The 18,481-nt window shown below is 45.9% G+C and overlaps 1 protein-coding gene across 1 annotated transcript; it reads right to left on the reverse strand.

The window, feature by feature from the left end:
* Window positions 1-16,003: 16,003 nt before the first annotated feature.
* LOC135377665 (uncharacterized) lies at window positions 16,004-17,806 on the reverse strand. Its single transcript, XM_064610261.1, has one exon. It carries the CDS (start codon window positions 17,804-17,806, stop codon window positions 16,004-16,006), a length of 1,803 nt encoding a protein of 600 aa, XP_064466331.1.
* Window positions 17,807-18,481: the final 675 nt, after the last annotated feature.

Raw genomic sequence — 18,481 nt, forward strand, 5'->3', positions numbered from 1 at the left:
TAGTACATGACGCCCATCATTCCCGCTACTAGGCCATCTCATAGTGGCCGTAGCTAGATTGACGCACCGATTTGTACTTTAGGGGCATCTGAACTCATCACATGCAGCGTTAATTTACCCCGACACATGAACAAGAATGAATCACAACCTCTGTTTTCCACCTGGAGGCACACAAGTATCAGGAATGTACTATTCGTTCGACTGTCTTTATGCTTAGTCAGGAATGACATGTTTCAATTGGCCGTCTTTTATTTTTGATTTTATTTTATTTTTACCAGCAAAAGAAACGGAAGCCTGAGTGACGCATATACAGTGCGGTACAATATAGGGACACTTCTCAAAGTTGCGATATCGTTTCCGACTCGCGGTTTCACATTTTCAGAGCTGTGTTACATGGTTCAGCATGGCTGAAATCCGCAGGAAATTGCGGCAAGTTTACAGCTTTTTTTTATTTTTACAAACTTTAAAAATTTTATCAGGCGCAAAATTATAGGGACACCTGGGTGGATTCCGCCACTAACGCACATGTTACCCCGAAGCATGACAGCAGGCACTTGTGCAAGACGCCAGTGAGTCTCAAGCGCACGGTCCTGCTGAATTTAGCTCTTGGTCTTGCATGTCGGTCCTCGGTGTTTGCAGACAAAAATGTCCCGTTGACGCCGTCTGACCCATAACGAGCAAAGGCAAGACCGTGCCCTTCATGCAACCGGGCCGAGTCGTCTTCGACGCATAGCAACACAATTGCATCGTTCAGTCAACTGCACAAGGCATTTTTCAGAATGGTTGTAAAAATGTGTCGTTCAGTTCCGGAAGGCCCAGGAAGCTGTCCACGCGTGATGAGGCGAGGTTAGGACGACGCGTGTTCAACAGCATCATATGCGCCAACGAGCTGAAATCAGAAATGGGCCTCGATGTCTCCAAGTGGATGATCCTGAGAGCCATTCACCTTTAAGAAAGACACCGTCCGGGAAACCATGAAGACTGCTCCTAAGGTTACATCTGGACTTTGCCCCCAACATATCAGCATCGACTGGACGAAAAGGTAAAGCCTATATCCATATATGCGTGTCTCTCTGGAGTTTTCGTTTCAGGTGGTCTTCAGCGATCACAAGAAGTTTAACATGAACGGTCCTGACTGGTCCCGTCACTCCTGGAATGGTTTGCGCAATGACCCGCGTTACCACTCCCGCGGAACATCAGTTGCAGATAAGTGATGGTTTGGGTCGCCTTCTTCAGCACGGGCATGTTTAAGGTCGCATTCGTCAGCAGTAGAATGGTCTCGGTATCAGTGGCGTCACTAGGGTACGCGTCACCAGTGCGGGAGCTCATTGCGTCACCTCCCCCCCCACACACACACATAGTGGCTCCCTCTCCATATAAGACGGCACGCGATACCGAACAATATCTTAACACAGACAGAAAAGCACGTGCTCGCAGAGTGCTCGTCATGTCGCCGCAGGGAATAGAGAGGTGCTGTGCGGCGCGTCACCCCCTTCCGTCGCGGCACCCGGTGTGGACCGCGCCCCATTATTGACGCCACTGCTCAGTATAGGGTTTATTCACGTGACGTCACCGAAGCGCGTCGTCTGCTCCGACGCCATATTGTGGTACCAACAGATCGGAATATCTGTGCGTGTTGACGACGTTGGCGGACTGTCTTTTGGACAGCTTCCTTCCACAACGGATATACGGCTCCATGTGTGACGAAAGTGCAAGCAAGAAACATATAGACAGCTTGGACGGTGACGATCTGGTTAACATCTCATTACGGCTGAAAGTCTCATTACGGCCGAAAATCCTTTAATCCCCAAGTGTCCAGTTACGGCCAAAGTCTCAATACGGCCGAAAGTAGTCTCATTACGGCCGAAGATGTCTCATAACGGCCAAAAAGAAAAAAGAAGCATCCACCATATTAGCTGTGTATATACTGTGTTTTATGCTTCTCAAATGTGTCCGAGGCGGTGTGCCCCCACGGCTTGTGTCACACACAATGGTTCATGCGCACAATATTGCGACAGTGTTTCATGCATCCCTCGTGAAAAATGTTTTTATTGTCATATGTGTCACACGATATTTGTATGTGTTACGCCATTTTCTCTCAGAATTCAAGCAACATCCTACTTGTTGGTTCTGTGAGCAAATTGTGTGTGTGTGTGTTCTGCAAAGTACTCCACAAGGGAGCCCACTGGGAGCTCCAGGAGCCACATGACCTCTGACCATGATCTTCTCCCCCACTAGCTGCCTTCTACAATTTACGTCCACCTGAAATTTAAAAAAAAGTACATAAGGCACTGAACAAAATGACATATGCTCTTGTTTGATGATGACCATAAGACATATGCTGTCAAGCCATGGAGGAAGGAAACACAAGGAGCGGCTCTTCCCTCCAGACTAGCGTAGCCACCCTCTAGCGGTCGCTCGGGTCAAAATCGCCATTGCTTCCTGTCCACCACGTGATCCCCTTTAAAGTTTCGGTTTTGCAAGGCTTTGTTTCTCGCGCTGCTGTCCGTATGATTTTGCTTCTTGGAAGTAATTTATTGTGAAAATGTGAGCACCGTCGTAGAAACGATGTATGGTAATGTGTTCCTGTCCCGGCTGCGGCTCTCGTTGAACTGAAATCAGCTGTGTCACGGGAACGCGTTTTGTTCGTAAGTGCACGGTAACTTGCTTTAGTCGCCCGTGTGTCTTCGAGTCATCTTGAATTGTTCATTTGGGACCTCAAACTCTGCCGCAGATTCATTTCATATCTTCAGTTGTTGTACAAATCTGATTAATGGAACGGCATTCTTAACCACTTAGTCAAGAAAAGTACATACGTTGGAAGTAACCGTTGCCACACGTGATGTTTCCGGTCCCGCGTACTCCTTTTGCGTTCTGCACACTGTGACTGGTCTTCTAATAGAACAGTAAACATTCGTAACACACAGAAATAAAGTGCAAGCACGCGTTCGACGTAATACTGCCACCTGAACTGCAACACAACTACAGCTCGCGTCGTCTGCTTTGCTGGAGCCATGCTGTCTGGAGGGTCACGTGAGCGGTCACGTGGTAGACAGGAGCATCCCAGAATGCAATGCGAGGCCGGCTACGCTCGTCCCGATAGAAAACTGTCGGAGGGGCCGCTCCTTGTGTTTCCTTCCTCCATGTGTCAAGCAGACTTTTTTCCATATATTCAAAACATATTCAAGAATTATGGACAACAATGACAATTACGTCATATTGATGCAGCTACATAGCCAGGAAAATATTTCAGGAGGTGTCTTATGAGGCTTGACATGAGGTGGAGGAGTACCCCTCGTCAGTGCTTTATCCAGACCCCCTTACACCCCCCTAACTTTTTTGCCTGTGCACACCCTACAGGGGGTGCCCTTGCGATTTCAGCTTCAGATACGTCTGTAATAATGTGTTAAGCTGTAATGACGTAACTATAATGATGACCTCCCCCCATTTTTTTTCCAACACCCCTCTCGTGCTTGGGATTCTGGATAAACCACTGCCCCTTGTTCATTTTGGTGGGGCACTACATTAGAGCTTATGCCGCTGCACTGATCTCACAATGTTATAAGAGTGTGTCACTCTGGGCATTCGGAATTCCTCTAAGCTACAATATGTAAATTCAGAATATCCGAAGGGTAAGCATGAGATGTTACCTGCAGGCTTCATGCTGAAACGCGTGTACGCAAAACACTTCCGCCGTGGTGGGCGACGTCGTTAGTGTAATCATACACGCAAGACAATTGCGGGCACATGAAGTAGTGGCAGCAACCTGAAAACGATACATTTTCTTGTTATATATGAGTAATCAAAAATATACATTCCCACATATTTCGTTTTGTCGTTTGTAGGGAGCGCTAGTAAGGGAACAGCACTTGGTTGGTCACATGCAAGCCACAATGCGAGAGGTGCCGATATTTCGATTACGCGATCAAAAATTTAAAGTCTAGAACCATGCACACTTCCCCATGCAACTACTTCCCCAGCATCGTGAGACATGACACCCATGACATGACACCATGTATTCACGTATAGTGTAATGTGAAATGATATGCAGGAATGAAAAAGATGAGAACATACCTGTAATCCAGTGTCTCATAAGTTTGCTTCGTTTCCTGCAGCTACCATGACGTGCAATGCACGATTTAAAAGTTTCGTTTCGCCATGATGCTCACCGCACATTGCTGCACATTTCGCAAGCGTCACGCAATCCCACATGACCTCTTTTTGATCAGTGAAAATAACTCGCGTCGTGGACATGCATGTTCATCTCAGCGCTAATCACGTTTTGCATGCTATAGAAGGAGGGGCGATCAATACTTCTCCTTTCGTGTTTTGATATCTTATTATATATACTCTCACTCTCACGCTCTCACTTCGGAAGTTCGGATGGTGTCTAGCAACGTTGGGTATCTCGTTTCTTGTGTTAAGCTCCAGCTCCATCCATCCATCCATGTGTTAGCGATCAGTTGTAGTTTACGACGCAATAATATTATCTATCGATTTGTAGTGCTGTAAAGTGCAAATTAGCGGACTTAAGCGGCACTTTTTTTTCCGTCGTTGTCTTTCGAGCAGCGCGTATTGTTTCGGGGAAAATCGAGTTGGTTGAATGAATCCTCATAGAACAAGAGATAAACTGATGTTCTGAGGCTGGAACAACATAGAAGGGACAGATACAAACAAGCCTCAAAATTGCCTAAGAAATCAACGACGAAAGATGAAAGTCACTGAAAAGGTTAGCCAGCTGTAGGGATCGAACCCACATCTTCTGGATTGCCGGTCCAGAAGACGTGGGTTCGATCCCTACAGCTGGCTAACCTTTTCAGTGACTTTCATCTTTCATCGAATCCTCATAGTCCCAACGTATATCGCGCTGTGTTGACCAAGACCGAGAACAAAGAATTCTGGTGAGTTATGCTTTCGTAGACTGTCTGGCTTAGCAGTGTGTTATCCACACATAGTTGCATTCTCATACGAGTAATTTGACTGAATCAAAACAGCCGAAGTGCCTGTAATAGATGTAGGTGGGTATGTGTTAGTAGATTTGAACCGTTTGTGGTTCGTTGCGCGTTTGGGAACAACAAATTCATTCGACGTTAAGACACCGATAATACCGCACCGTACAGCAGCATTTATCATTGTGAGCGATATTTCATTTGTTAAATTTTGTCGTCATATTTGTTCAAAAATAAAAGCACAAGTCGGCATACTTGATCTCCTCGAATTGCTTACCGCGAACATCTGCAAATGTTGCGCAGGCTTTTGCACTGTACTAAGCGCAAAAGCATATCTGATTACAATAAATATTTCAAGAGGAAGTCATTTAAGTACATTGTTAGTTATAGCTATTTTCCATTTCAGTCATGTTATGTGGGTGCACGAAGGATTCCGAAAAAATCAACAACATGGCCAACAGGATGTTGCTGCCCAGGGAGTCTTGGCTGAAGAGGTGAGCCGTTAAGATTACCAATTGTATCATACGGTTCTGTTGTGAAGTGAAAAATTCTGTATAGTAGTGCACGAGGGTTAATTCGTGCACTACTTTTATAAGAAGAAACGAGTAAAGGAAAGTCATGCATGCATCATTTCATGAATTGTAATGTATCACTGTTTCATATTCACATGTTTCCATTAAGTGAATGAACTAATGCAACTAAATTCATCTCATGGTTATGCATTGTCTTTACCTGGAAGTCACATTTTTTTTCCATTTTTTTGTCTAGATGAAGGTTTATGTTAGCCTTGTATGAAATAACAGACACATATCAACATGTATGCAGCTTGTGCACATTAAGACCAGCTATGTAGAGTGAAATGCCTGTTTTTTTTTATGTTCTAGCCTAATCACGGTTGCTCTTTGCTTATTGCAGGTCTACTCATTCCAGAAGCAAGAATTGTACCATTGTAAAGCGAATGGAAATAAACTGACGTCGACTGAGATAGGTGTTCCTTCTTGGCCAATGACTGTAGGATGTCTCCAAAAAACGTCACAACAAAGCCGACGTTCATCTAGCTCTCCACAAGCAGCTAACTCCACCTAGTAGCCTGCTGCTTCACAGCAACATCAACACTACCTTTGGGGTGTACACATTACACAATATGCTGCATTGTGCTGTGGTATGATAACATACTGATTGTCACACAATATGTTTATATATATGATAAGGGCCCTAAGGGCACATTGCATGGCTTATACCCTCTGGAATGTATATCCATACCTGGCAGCAACATTGCATGTCAATGCACGTTACAATACACATTTTGACTTTTGGCCGTTATGAGACATCTTCGGCCGTAATGAGACTTCGGCCGTAATGAGATACAATCGACGATCTGTCCCGTTATCGAGCGAAAATAATAGTTATGCTTTGGGGTTGATCCGTACCAAGGCCGTACGCTCTAAAGCGTGGTGACTGTGCACACGATGTGTCATTATGGCCTGAGATGGACCATAGTGATGTCCACGAATACTTTGTGATGAAGAATAGCTTTATTTCTAAGAAGCAACTCAAGGCAAAGTAGGCGCTGGAGGCGTACTTTTTTTTTTTTTTTTTGCATGTGAAAACCCGGACTGAGAGAGATTCAAGACGATCACATGCTAGAGCTTTCACAGGTGAGAACCTTAATTTGACTCCTTGATATGTCTTATCGTCACAATGAGGTATGACAACATGAGGATGCTATGTCGTACAAAAATTTACGGCAACGTTATAATTCTATTACGATAATACGATATTGCACGTCGGTGTGCTACTACTCGGAAGTAAGTACGGATGAATTACATACTTTTCAAATACAAATTATGTTCACTGAAACACTGGATATTTTGGTGTATATTGGTGTGTATTTGGTGTATATATTTTGGCAAATATGTATGATATGTTGGTAATGCAGACTTTATTGGTGCCAAATCATAAAAACCATATCATCACACATAGACTTGTTTCATATCGTTACAAGACATGTCTGTTAACGTCAAAATAAGGGGCCCCAACAGTAAAATGCAGAAATACCTGGCTGTGCCTTGGTTGTAAGCCATAGTTTTAGAGCGGGGACAGAAAAACAACTAAGTGAGTTAACAATGCAAATAACGCTCTAAATAACTGCACTGAACTGCGAGCAACAATGTATATACTACATTTGGCGTGTTCCAAAGTCGAAATTGTGTGAAGGTGCGACAAAGCATCCGCTTGGACATCACTCTGTTTTATTTTATGCTCATTCAGATTTACCCTTACCTGAGATGAAGTGCCGTGAATAAACCTTGTACTTGTCCAAGTCTGGACCGAGGTTTTGTTGTTTATGCGCGACAACCATTCACGGCAGCTGACGGCAGCGCCTTTCTGAGAACTCCCGTGTCTTTTCACTCGTTTAGTTCGGTCTTTTGAAGAAGTGAGGGTCTGGCTGATTGCTCCTAGCCTTCAGTTTCTTCATCTGAGTGCGACTACTGCGCCCGATAATGTCACAAAATCCCATGTGCAAAGAATCAGCGGGTAAAAATCACAGCGTAAGCCTTGAGAAACTACACAGCACAGCGGCGATGGTACCACAAAATGGCGACCGGTCCCAGCATGCATCATTTCAGTGACGTAGGTGAATAGCTCCTATAGCCCACGGGCCTCAAACCCGAGTAGGGTCGCAGGCCGCATCGACCTTGGACCAGAAGTTGGAGGGCCGCACGATAAAGAAATGACCGTAATTAACATAATATGTCCTAAAATACAATTCATTACTGAAAACTCCACCAAGAGGTGCCTTTCCAGATCGGGCACTGAAAATACACACACACACACACACACACACAAGAAAAAAAAAATATATATAGGGTGAGGTAAGAATTATCAAACGGCCACAATGTTTTACAGAAGTTCAAAAAAAGACGCGGAAACAAATTTTAGGGAAGTTACAAATACTAGTTTATTACATAGAGAGACGTTAAAAAGGAAAATGGGCAAGGGGTCGACGTTTCGACAGTGGCACTGTCTTCGTAAGGGCAAAAGATGCGTAGCTGGTTACACATGACGTCATAATTGGTACGGGCCCGCCACAGGCGTTTGTCAGTGAGTCAGATTCGGGAATATTCCAGAAGGTCAAGTCCGGGTGGTGATGTCATTCGCCGTAGGTCACTGTCCCCTTTGGGGAAAATTCCGGGCAGGGTGAGCGCTCCTTCAAACCTTACTAAAAAAAAAGAAAAGAAAAGAAAAACAGAAAGCAAACGAAAAGGAATAAAGTGTAGCTCATCTAGGCGGCCAGATTTCTTACCGTTGAAAGTGCTCCCAGATCTTCGTTAATGGTTTATTGGAATTTGTAAATGAGATAAGACTCGCGTTGTACCCTGCACCGATCGGAGCTAAAATTTGACTGGAGAATAAAAAGTGACACATTATTTAGCGAATGGAACTGGTTGTTTGAAATGGCGAGAGACCGGGAGGTTTGGCTTTTTTGTAACGTCAGATCGGTGGTTGTTGAACCTGATCCGAAATGATGTTTTAGCCTGACCTACGCATTGTGCTTGGTACATGCCGCACTGAATGACATAAATGACGTTAGATGAATTACAGTCGAAGTCACCATTAATTTTGACGGAAAAATTGGAATTAGTACTTTTAAGTACCTCGGTGCTTTGCATATTTGACACCTGCGACCATCGCACGGGTGACAGCCGTTTCCTGGATGCGCTACTTTGCTAACCTTAGAGCTAACTAGATTATCGTGCAGGCTGCGCGCCCGCCTGTAGGTTACACGCGGTGGCTGAGGGAAAATTTGTCCCATGCGCTCCGATTGGAGAAGGATACTATGGTGACGGTTTAGTATATTGTTAACGCTTGGAATATTGCTGCTAAATGTTAAGATGAGGTTTACGGAACCATTATTTAACACGCGTTTGTGGTTTTGCGCGAATCTTATCTCGTTTACAAATTCCAATCAATCATTAACGAAGATTTGGGAGCACTTTCAACGGTAAGAAATCTGGCCGCCTAGATGAGCTACACTTTCTTCCTTTTCGTTTCCTTTCTGTTTTTCTGTTTTTTTTTTTTTTTAGCAAGGTTTGAAGCAGCGCTCACCCTGCCCGGAATTTTCCCCAAAGCGGACAGTGACCTACAGCGAATGACATCACCACCCGGACTTGACCTTCTGGAATATTCCCGAATCTGACTCACTGACAAACGCCTGTGGCGTGCCCGTACCGATTATGACGTCATGTACCAAACCTATTTAAGTAATGTGTAACCAGCTACGCATCTTTTGTCCTGACGAAGACAGTGCCACTGTCGAAACGTCGACCCCTTGCCCATTTTACTTTTTAACGTCTCCCTATGTAATAAACTAGTGTTTGTAACTTCCCTAAAATCTGTTTCCGCGTCTTTTTTTTTGAACTTCCATATATACATATATACACACACATATATATATGATAGATAGATACTCATGGAACGATGCAACAGCACCAGAGGACACGTGTTTCGCCGTGTTTGCGGCTTGTCAGCTCTGGGTAGCTGCGCATCGTTCGAAACTGGCAAACCAGGGGTCGCTCAGCGAGCGATATACACCTGGGAGGGTGACTTTGCACTCCTCAATGCCACAGTGCAAGCCAGTGAATTATAATCAGCGGAAAAAAGCCAAGTAAATGACACTAGACGTGTTTGAAATTCAAAATTACAGATTAAAGGGTCTCTGACCAGAACCTGGTCAATGTCTTCGTTTGTATGGATAACGAACCTACATGGTGCTTCCAAGTTACAACTGAAACGTTTCGTCTCTGCGGAGCCGCCAACTATTCCAAACAAGGAGCCGAAAAGCGGTTTCGATTTCTGCCCTCAACTCGTGCGATCAGCGCAAAACTCTAGCTGTTATGCAGTGGTTTTCCCATGTGTATGACGACAAACGCCCGCGACGTTTATTGGTGGAAAGTCCACACCGGAAGTTCGGGTGGTTTCCGCAACCGTATTGCCGGGTGCTGTTTCAATATGGACGCGGAAGCACAGCGGAGTCGACAAGTCAGCTTTTCAGCTACCTTTCAGCAGCTGAGAGGCACCTGCTACGTGCAGCAGAGTTTGGAGGCCTTGCTTTTGAAATGTTGAGCCGCGAATCGACTTCAGCATGAAGAGGAAGTTCCAACGACAGACTATTAGATGAGCTTTCAGCATCCATCACGATGGAGCACATGAACAGTTTTTGTAAATTTCATGTTTGACGGCGCCGTGTAAAGGGGCCGGAGTGGTTCATTGCATAATAATGCCGAAAGAAGTCGAGTGCTTATGTTGCAAGGAGCTGCTCTTAAAGTAGCATATTTAGAACTTCGAGGGCAGCACGAACCTAGCGCTATTCACAAGTAAGAAGCGTACGTGTCTCATGCACAATCATGCTGGTTGGTTTCAATACAAAATAGTTTTTCTGAACTTTTCGTTATTGTTCTTCACTTATTCAGAAAGAGTGCAGCTGAATTAATACTCGGCGTCCTACTAGCTCTAGCTTTGTTCAAAGCTTGCGTGTCTCATACAGGAAATAGATACGTACACTACATACCAACAGTTTGTGAGATGGATGTTGCACAAACTTAAAAAAAAACAAAAACAAGAGAATCGTTATACCAGTCTGCGCGGTGAACAGGATACGCAAAGCCTTTCCCATAGTAACTACTACATGCTTTAAATATCCAAGATACTAGGTGTAAGTACCCCCTACAGGGGGTGCCCTTGCAATTTCAGCTGTAGACTAATCATGCAACTATAATAATGACCCCCCCTCCTCCCAACTTTTTTCAACACTCCTCCATGCTTGGGATTCTGGATAAACCACTGTGCTGACCCCTGACACAAAGCACCATCTCATCAGCCTGCTCCGTCTGGTAAGAATTACATTGGGCTCGCAATTCCACCACAGACACAAATCCAATCCTGTTCTGACGCATCCTTTTGTCCACCCATTCAGTCAATGTCGTAAGTGTTGTTCGAACTCTTACTGTCTGATAGCGCCCAAATAGTATTGTTTAGGCACCTCAAGTATTTTAATGATCGTTATGTGGAAGTAAATCAGGCTGTTATGCAGGTTACCCTGTGTGTGACCTCGGTTCCTGCTCTCAGTCCTCCAGAAGTGCTCACTACACAAGTTGACTATCGAAAACCTCAATCTTCCATGCATGATGTAAAACCCCAGTTCGCTTGCTTCCTAGCCATTTTTTCATTCTCAATCTTCCTTTTGTGTGCAAAGTGCACACCCAGTTCGAGTAGGATGTAGACCTTGAGGAACCAAGCTTTGTATCTTGGGCTGCTCGAATACTCAAATAGGCATGTTTAAGTCAAAGATGATGTAACATGAAATGTGGTTCATATAGTTTATTGTGGCACTCAGATAATATCTTCATAATATGTCTGCAGAGATTGCTCCAAAATAGCATATGTGATGCAGCGTTATACATTATTGGGCTTCTGGGAAAAATCATGATTCACCTGATACAGACGGCAGCCTTTGTAACGGTGTCTGACACATTTTTAGCAGCCACTGTTTTAAAATATGCATTAGAAATGCTCCAGTTATGAAAGTATCACGAAGTTCTTCATTTCATTTGTTTACTTAAAGACCCTTGTGAAGGGACTTACATAAATGCGGGAAGTTTTTTATCAAAAAAAGACAAATACCAAAATGATGTACACAAGATTCGTTCACTCACCACAAAGAAATTCATTCCATCTGAAAACGATCATAGCACTTGGAAATAAATGACGATACATTTTGTTCTGATGCTATGTGGGCAGGAACGTCATTCCAGTTTGACACCATCAGCTGGTGCGGAGAGTAGAGGAATTGTTTTGTTTGTGTAGGTGGAGCAAGTACTTTGTGCGAGTCATCAAGTCTTGGAAGTAACTTGTGAGGGGATTGACAGTAAGTGGGGTGGGGAGGAGTGTGACTGTAATATAACTTATGAACGAATGCCAGGCCTGAAACCTTTCATCTGGTAATCAAAGGAGTAAGAAAGAGTTTGGCTTTAATGGCTGAGACGCTGGAAAAAGGATGATAATCACGAGCAACAAACCGTGCGGTTCTGTACAAATTCTACTTTGTCGATTAAGAGATGTTGGGATGGGTTCCAGATTGCAGAGGCATATTCCAGTTCTTTTGAACATGGCAGTTGATGTTCTGAGACTGGAACACATAGAAAAGGCAAATACATACAAAGCATCAAGTGCCTAAGAAATGAATGATGAAAGAAGGCAGTCACTGGAAAGGTTAGCCAGTAGTAGGACTTGAACCCACATCTTCTGTATTACCGATCCAGGGCCCTTACCAATTGAGCTAAGCCAACACGCCTCTCCAGTGACTTCCAAGGGTGCAGATGTACCATAGGAATAGGTTTATGGGCAGGAGAACATTAGTCACTGTTATTATACAGGCATAGCTCTCTGTCCAGTATGATCACCGCAGAGCACATTTACAGGAACTCACAGGCACAAAACTTGCATAATAAATATGTAATAACCTCAAACAGCTATTATATATAATAACTGGGACATGGAACTCCAATAGCAGATGGTCTGGCAGTACAACACAGGTAATCTTGCCATCACTATATTTTTCCCAAAATGCTGAAAATAAATCGATAGAATTACTGCAGTGAACTGCTCAAGTTTTCACCTCAGATATATGTTTAGCACTCTGTATTTCATGTTTCAAAATATACATGCATCGAATCTGCAGAAGCTTGTGTGTGTAAGTAGAGTCACACATCTCATGTGCAACAGGCAGGTATAAGTTGTATTGAGATATGTCAATTCCTTACGCGTGCTCACCACGTGTAGATTCCTTTGAAGGGAACAAAAAACTTTTTGTTAGTAACAACTTCACTCTATATGCCACATTTGTAAAAGAAATTTGTCTCGTACCTGACGGACAACTGTCATGACCATTGCCAGATGTCTTCCTCTCCTGTTCCTTCCACTTCCGTGAAGTCATCACTCTAACATTGTTAAAAAAAGCCATATAAATGCGATAACTGAGATATTACCACTACGAGCATACAGCAAATCACAACCACATAAATAAAATACACAATTGCACCGAGCTGTCCACATTTTCACACACACACACACACACACACACACACACACACACACACACACACACACACACACACACACACACACACACACACACACACACACACACACACACACACACACACACACACACACACACACACACACACACACACACACACACACACACACACACACACACACACACACACACACACACACACACACACACACACACACACACACACACACACACACACACACACACACACACACACACACACACACACACACACACACACACACACACACACACACACACACACACACACACACACACACACACACACACACACACACACACACACACACACACACACACACACACACACACACACACACACACACACACACACACACACACACACACACACACACACACACACACACACACACACACACACACACACACACACACACACACACACACACACACACACACACACACACACACACACACACACACACACACACAGACAGACAGACAGACAGACAGACAGACAGACAGACAGACAGACAGACAGACAGACAGACAGACAGACAGACAGACAGACAGACAGACAGACAGACAGACAGACAGACAGACAGACAGACAGACAGACAGACAGATAAAAGAGTGGACTGTCTCTGATAACACTTCAACAAGTTTGTGTAACTCTGTTTTGAAACTGGACACCGGAAGGCCATTTCCAATCAGCTGAAAAATTTTTTTCGGAAGAGGAACAGTTTCTGCTGATTTCTGGTAGTTGGTCCGTAGCAGTGGAACCTTGTAAGGTGGTACAGTGATAGATTTCATACCGTAATGGCAAGTGTTTGGGATGGCGCTAAAAGATCCTGAATTTGCAAGGCAATTTTGTGTAAATGTCTGATTTCCAAGTGAACGCTTTGTCTACTGTATTTTGCATGTGTTGAAGGAGCTGAGGGGCTGGCTGGATGGATTGTAGTGGCACCCCTGGTGGGGCTCTTTGCAACGAGGGTCCAGCACATTGCACCTGTAGACAACCTGTAGACATGGTTGTCGTATACCAGGCTTTCTTTCTTTTTTGTGCACTGCAATTTTATCGTAGTTGCCCTCTGTGGTGTTTCCCCAGATTAGACAACAATAGTACAGCTTGGGGTAAACTAAGGATTTCAACTGCGTTAGTTTAGAATCCAGAACCCTTCTTTACTATGTGCAGTATGCTGCATATTATAAGGAAAACAAATAGAAGAAAACTTGTACCTGATCCCTGCCTTGTATTTCCAACATTTGGTTCCACATCTTGTCCAAGGAAGTCATGAACTACATTGGTGCACACTGCTGTGACAATTATGTTACATCTAGATGCGGAATACACAGCTTCATTTTACGTACCGTGAATGTTGCTTACTGCATGGCTGCATACTGCTATACTGCATGAATGTTGCAATTGGCATGGCTGCATTCAACAACACTCGGAATTACAGTAATCTTTTGATTTAGTGCGTAAACTTCAATTTTCTTTAATCCGTATTTTGCTTTGTTGCGTAAATGGTCTCCTAACATCTGCATGCCACAACGTAATTCTCACAAGGAGAGTAATCACTGTATAAATTATACAGAAGTCACTAACCTCGTCACGTCCAGATGCAACAGTCTTGGAAGATAGATTCAAGGAAAGCACTGCGGACTGCTGTAGGCGGAGGTTCTTTGTACTCAAACTGAGGGGTCCGACTCATAGTCTGCATTCTTCAAATACGATTGGCAAAATGCGCTGCCAACCATACCTGCCGCTGCGGTTGAACGCGCAGTATCGTACGGAACTGAATGCCCGCCGAATAATCTCGCTTTGACGACACAACCGAGGCACGTCAAATGAAGTAAGGGCTGTACCTCGATAAATTGTTCGTTGTTCCGAAGGATATAACTGAAGAAAACTTGGAAATACACACACTATGCTAACGCACTGAAATAGCGCGCTGGATCCCGTAGCTCGTAGCCTCGTAGCTCCTCTTTCCACGGAAGTCGCTAATTGGATTATCGCAGTTATAAAACAGGTCGTAGATTTCGAAGTATATACATACTTTTTATTTCCAGACATTGTGACAACAGTATATCGGCGTAAAAATGTTGGTTCTTGTTGAAAGTTGTTGTTGTAGTGCTCGATCACGTGACGGCATTCTGCGCACTGATTGCATGGGCGATTGACGTCATCCCGGTGGGATGACCAGATGAGTTTTCTATATATGGGTACGTTTTCTTGGTTTGACGCTAGGTGTGCCAGCGTCGGCGTGAACCGCGATGTTCAAAATTCGAGTTTACGAAAACTACGAGGTGTTGAGGCATGAATTTTCGTATATGAAGTTGCTTTTGTGTATTCTGTCGGTAGCCACTGCGGAAAAGGCTCTCCAGCTTCTGGTCAGAGACCCTTTAAGATGGCTTCTATGGCTGCACGCAGAGAAACAGATACTCATGGAACGATGCGACAGCACCAGAGGACACAGGGGGGGGGGGGGTAAGTTTAATAAACAGGAGGTGGCGTCCACGCAAGGAGAGGTCAGCCAGACCTATGTCGGCTTGCTACGCCCTGGTGGAGCAAAAAAAAAGAAAAAAAAAAAGAAACCGGCCGGTTTCTTTGCAGTGGGGGCGAGTGCCCAGGGCCGCGGTTCTCAGTTTACAACGTAACACTCAGCTGGGTGTCCTGTAGGTATTGCAGGAGAGCCCTTGTAACGGCTCCCTGCTGTTGGCGTGCGACGGGGTCGAGAAGCACGGCCACTGAGAGCGAGCCGTGTCCCAGGCGTTGTAGGCGATTGGCGAGGACAGCGCGGGCTGCAGAGTACTCCGAGCAGGTTAGTAGGAGGTGCTCAACGTCTGCTACTGCGCCACAGGTAGCGCAGCTAGCTGAGCGACGCTTTCCGACCCTGCACAAGTATTGCGGTGTATATGCGACGTTGAGTCAGAGCCGATGCAGCAGCGTTTCTTCTGCGCGGACGAGCTGCTGGTATGGAGCGAATTGCATTGTCGGGTCAATGGACTGGATATACGCATTGGAGCGTACAGCGTCTTCGACAGAGCGACGCATTTTGGAGGCACACCACTCGCGGATCTTTATAAGACAGGCGGACGATGTGAGCGGCATACTAGCTGGCGGGCCGACGTCTTGGTGGGCACGCCTCGCGGCGGCGTCCGCTAGGGAGTTCCCACTGAGGCCTATGTGGCTGGGAACCCACTGTAGCCGCACACCGTGGCCAGAGGCGCAAAGAGAGTCGCATGCGGCGATGAGAGCCGTTTGGAGGTCGCTGATGATTTTGGTGGCTTGAGAACTCAGGATCTCCAGGGCTGGCTTGCTGTCGGTGAGGATCGTCCACTCTGCAGGTGGGGAGGACGAGATGTGCTGAAGGGCCATATTGATTGCGAATAGCTCTGCTTCCGTGGAGGACGTCTCGTTGGGGAGCTTGGACGCTTTCTCAAAATCTTCGTGGGGCACATAAAAGGCTGCAGCTGCTCCACCAGGTATCACAGACCCATCAGTATAGACGGTCTGCCTTCCGTGGTGCAGCGAGGCTAGGTGTTCCAGGGCAAGTTGATGTGCTACAGGCGCTGGCGTGTCGCTTTTTTTCCCGAAGCCATGGATAAATGTACATATGGGAGGTTGGTCGAGAGCCCACGTTGGAGTAGCATACGATACGTGAGATGTGGGAGGTGGGACAACACCCTTCAGACGGCGCACTGCGCTACCAAACGCAGACGCGGGGTTGTCGTGGTCGATGGTCCTCAGGTAGTGGAAAGGGTGCCGACTCATTAGCCGCGTGTAAATGCGGAGGGTCTCTCTATCTCGCAGGGTGGTAACAAGTGGTTCCCTGGCCTCTGCAAGTACCGAATAAGTTTCCGTTGTCTTGGGTAAGCCCAGGCATGCGCGAAGGGTGCGAGACTGAATGTTCAGGAGTTCCCGCTCGTGAGTCGTGCGCAGGCCGTGCAGCACTGGGATGCTGTACCGCAGGAAGCCGAGCACGAGGGAGCTGTGAATTTGGCGAAGATCGCGACAGGTGGGGCCCCAAGACGCTCCGGAGATGCGGCGTATGACGTTCACTGATCTGCTCGTCTTGACGGAGAGGTTCTTTATGTGCTTAGACCACGAGAGCTGTCTGTCAATGATCACGCCAAGGTACTTGCAGTGCGTCACAAATTGAAGCGGGGTTCCGGCAACATGGAGAGGGTAGCTGGTGAAGGGCCGCCGAGTAAACGCCATGGCGGCTGTCTTGCTAGGGGATACACGGAGTCCTCGGTCGGCAAGGTAAGACGCGGTGGTGTTGAGAGCGCCTTGTAAGCGTTGTTGAATGGCGTCCCGTCGGACTCCGGGTGTCCATATGCAGATGTCGTCGGCATAGATTGTGATGCGGATATGCTCAGAGAGGCATGCCGGGAGTGATGCCATAATCAGATTGAACAGCAGCGGGCTCAGTACACTACCTTGTGGCACTCCACGGGAGACGGGAAAAGCTGGCGTATCTCCTGATGCAGTACGGACGAACAGCGTCCGGCCGGACAGAAAGTCACGGACCCAAGAAACCATTCGAGCTCCCACTCCCGACTCTTGCAGGGTAGCAACAACGGCACTGTGGAGAACGCTATCATACGCCTTCATGACATCCAAAAAGACGGCAACAGTAAAACGTGCTTCCGACTGTTCTTGTTGGACACTGGATACCAGGTCGATCACGTTGTCGATGGACGACCTCCCTTGTCTGAAGCCTGCCATGGCCTCGGGGAACTACCTCACAGTTTCAAAGTACCAGGTTAACCGCGAGTGTACCATGCGCTCCATTGTCTTCGCCACGCAGCTGGTGAGTGCAATCGGCCGAAAGGAATCGATGTCATGGGGCGATTTTCCAGGTTTTAAAATGGGGACCACCATTGCCGACTTCCATTCTGCGGGAACAACACAGGCATCTCTCTGTTCCTTTCCAATTACCCGCGGATGACATCCGGACAGGCTGTTTGTTCAATAAGCTTGTAAACGTAGTGCGATAATTAAAATGAGCCCATCTTAATCACCGCATTAGTTGCAGTGTTAGTGTATCGACCTGAACGCAAATACCAGGTTGCTATGACGGTAATTTGCTCAGTTTCGTGAGCCGCAACAAGTGCTCACATGCGTATGTGCTGCCTCACATGGACAGGGGCACCACTACACCGGACAAGGGTAAAAGCAATGAGAGGGCAGCTTCCTTCTGTTGCGTGGTCAAGAGATCAAGAGAGTGGTCAAAGAAGGTGGGCAACAGAATAGATGTTTGCATTTCCATTTTTTTCTTTCTACTTCTGTTCTATTTCATGTTTGCGGTCACATGCGGTCCGCGACCCACGTGTCTCAAAAGTCATATTCTTCCGTTCCTTTGTCGTCGACGTCGTCAGGGCCTGCATTCCACTAACACAG

The sequence above is a fragment of the Ornithodoros turicata genome, chromosome 1 (assembly GCF_037126465.1).
Source record: "Ornithodoros turicata isolate Travis chromosome 1, ASM3712646v1, whole genome shotgun sequence".
In the NCBI taxonomy this organism is placed as follows: domain Eukaryota; kingdom Metazoa; phylum Arthropoda; class Arachnida; order Ixodida; family Argasidae; genus Ornithodoros; species Ornithodoros turicata.

Coding starts and splice junctions, on each gene's coding strand:
- LOC135377665 (XM_064610261.1), bottom strand. CDS start 17,806: ATGGCAGGCTTCAGACAAGGGAGGTCGTCCATCGACAACGTGATCGAC.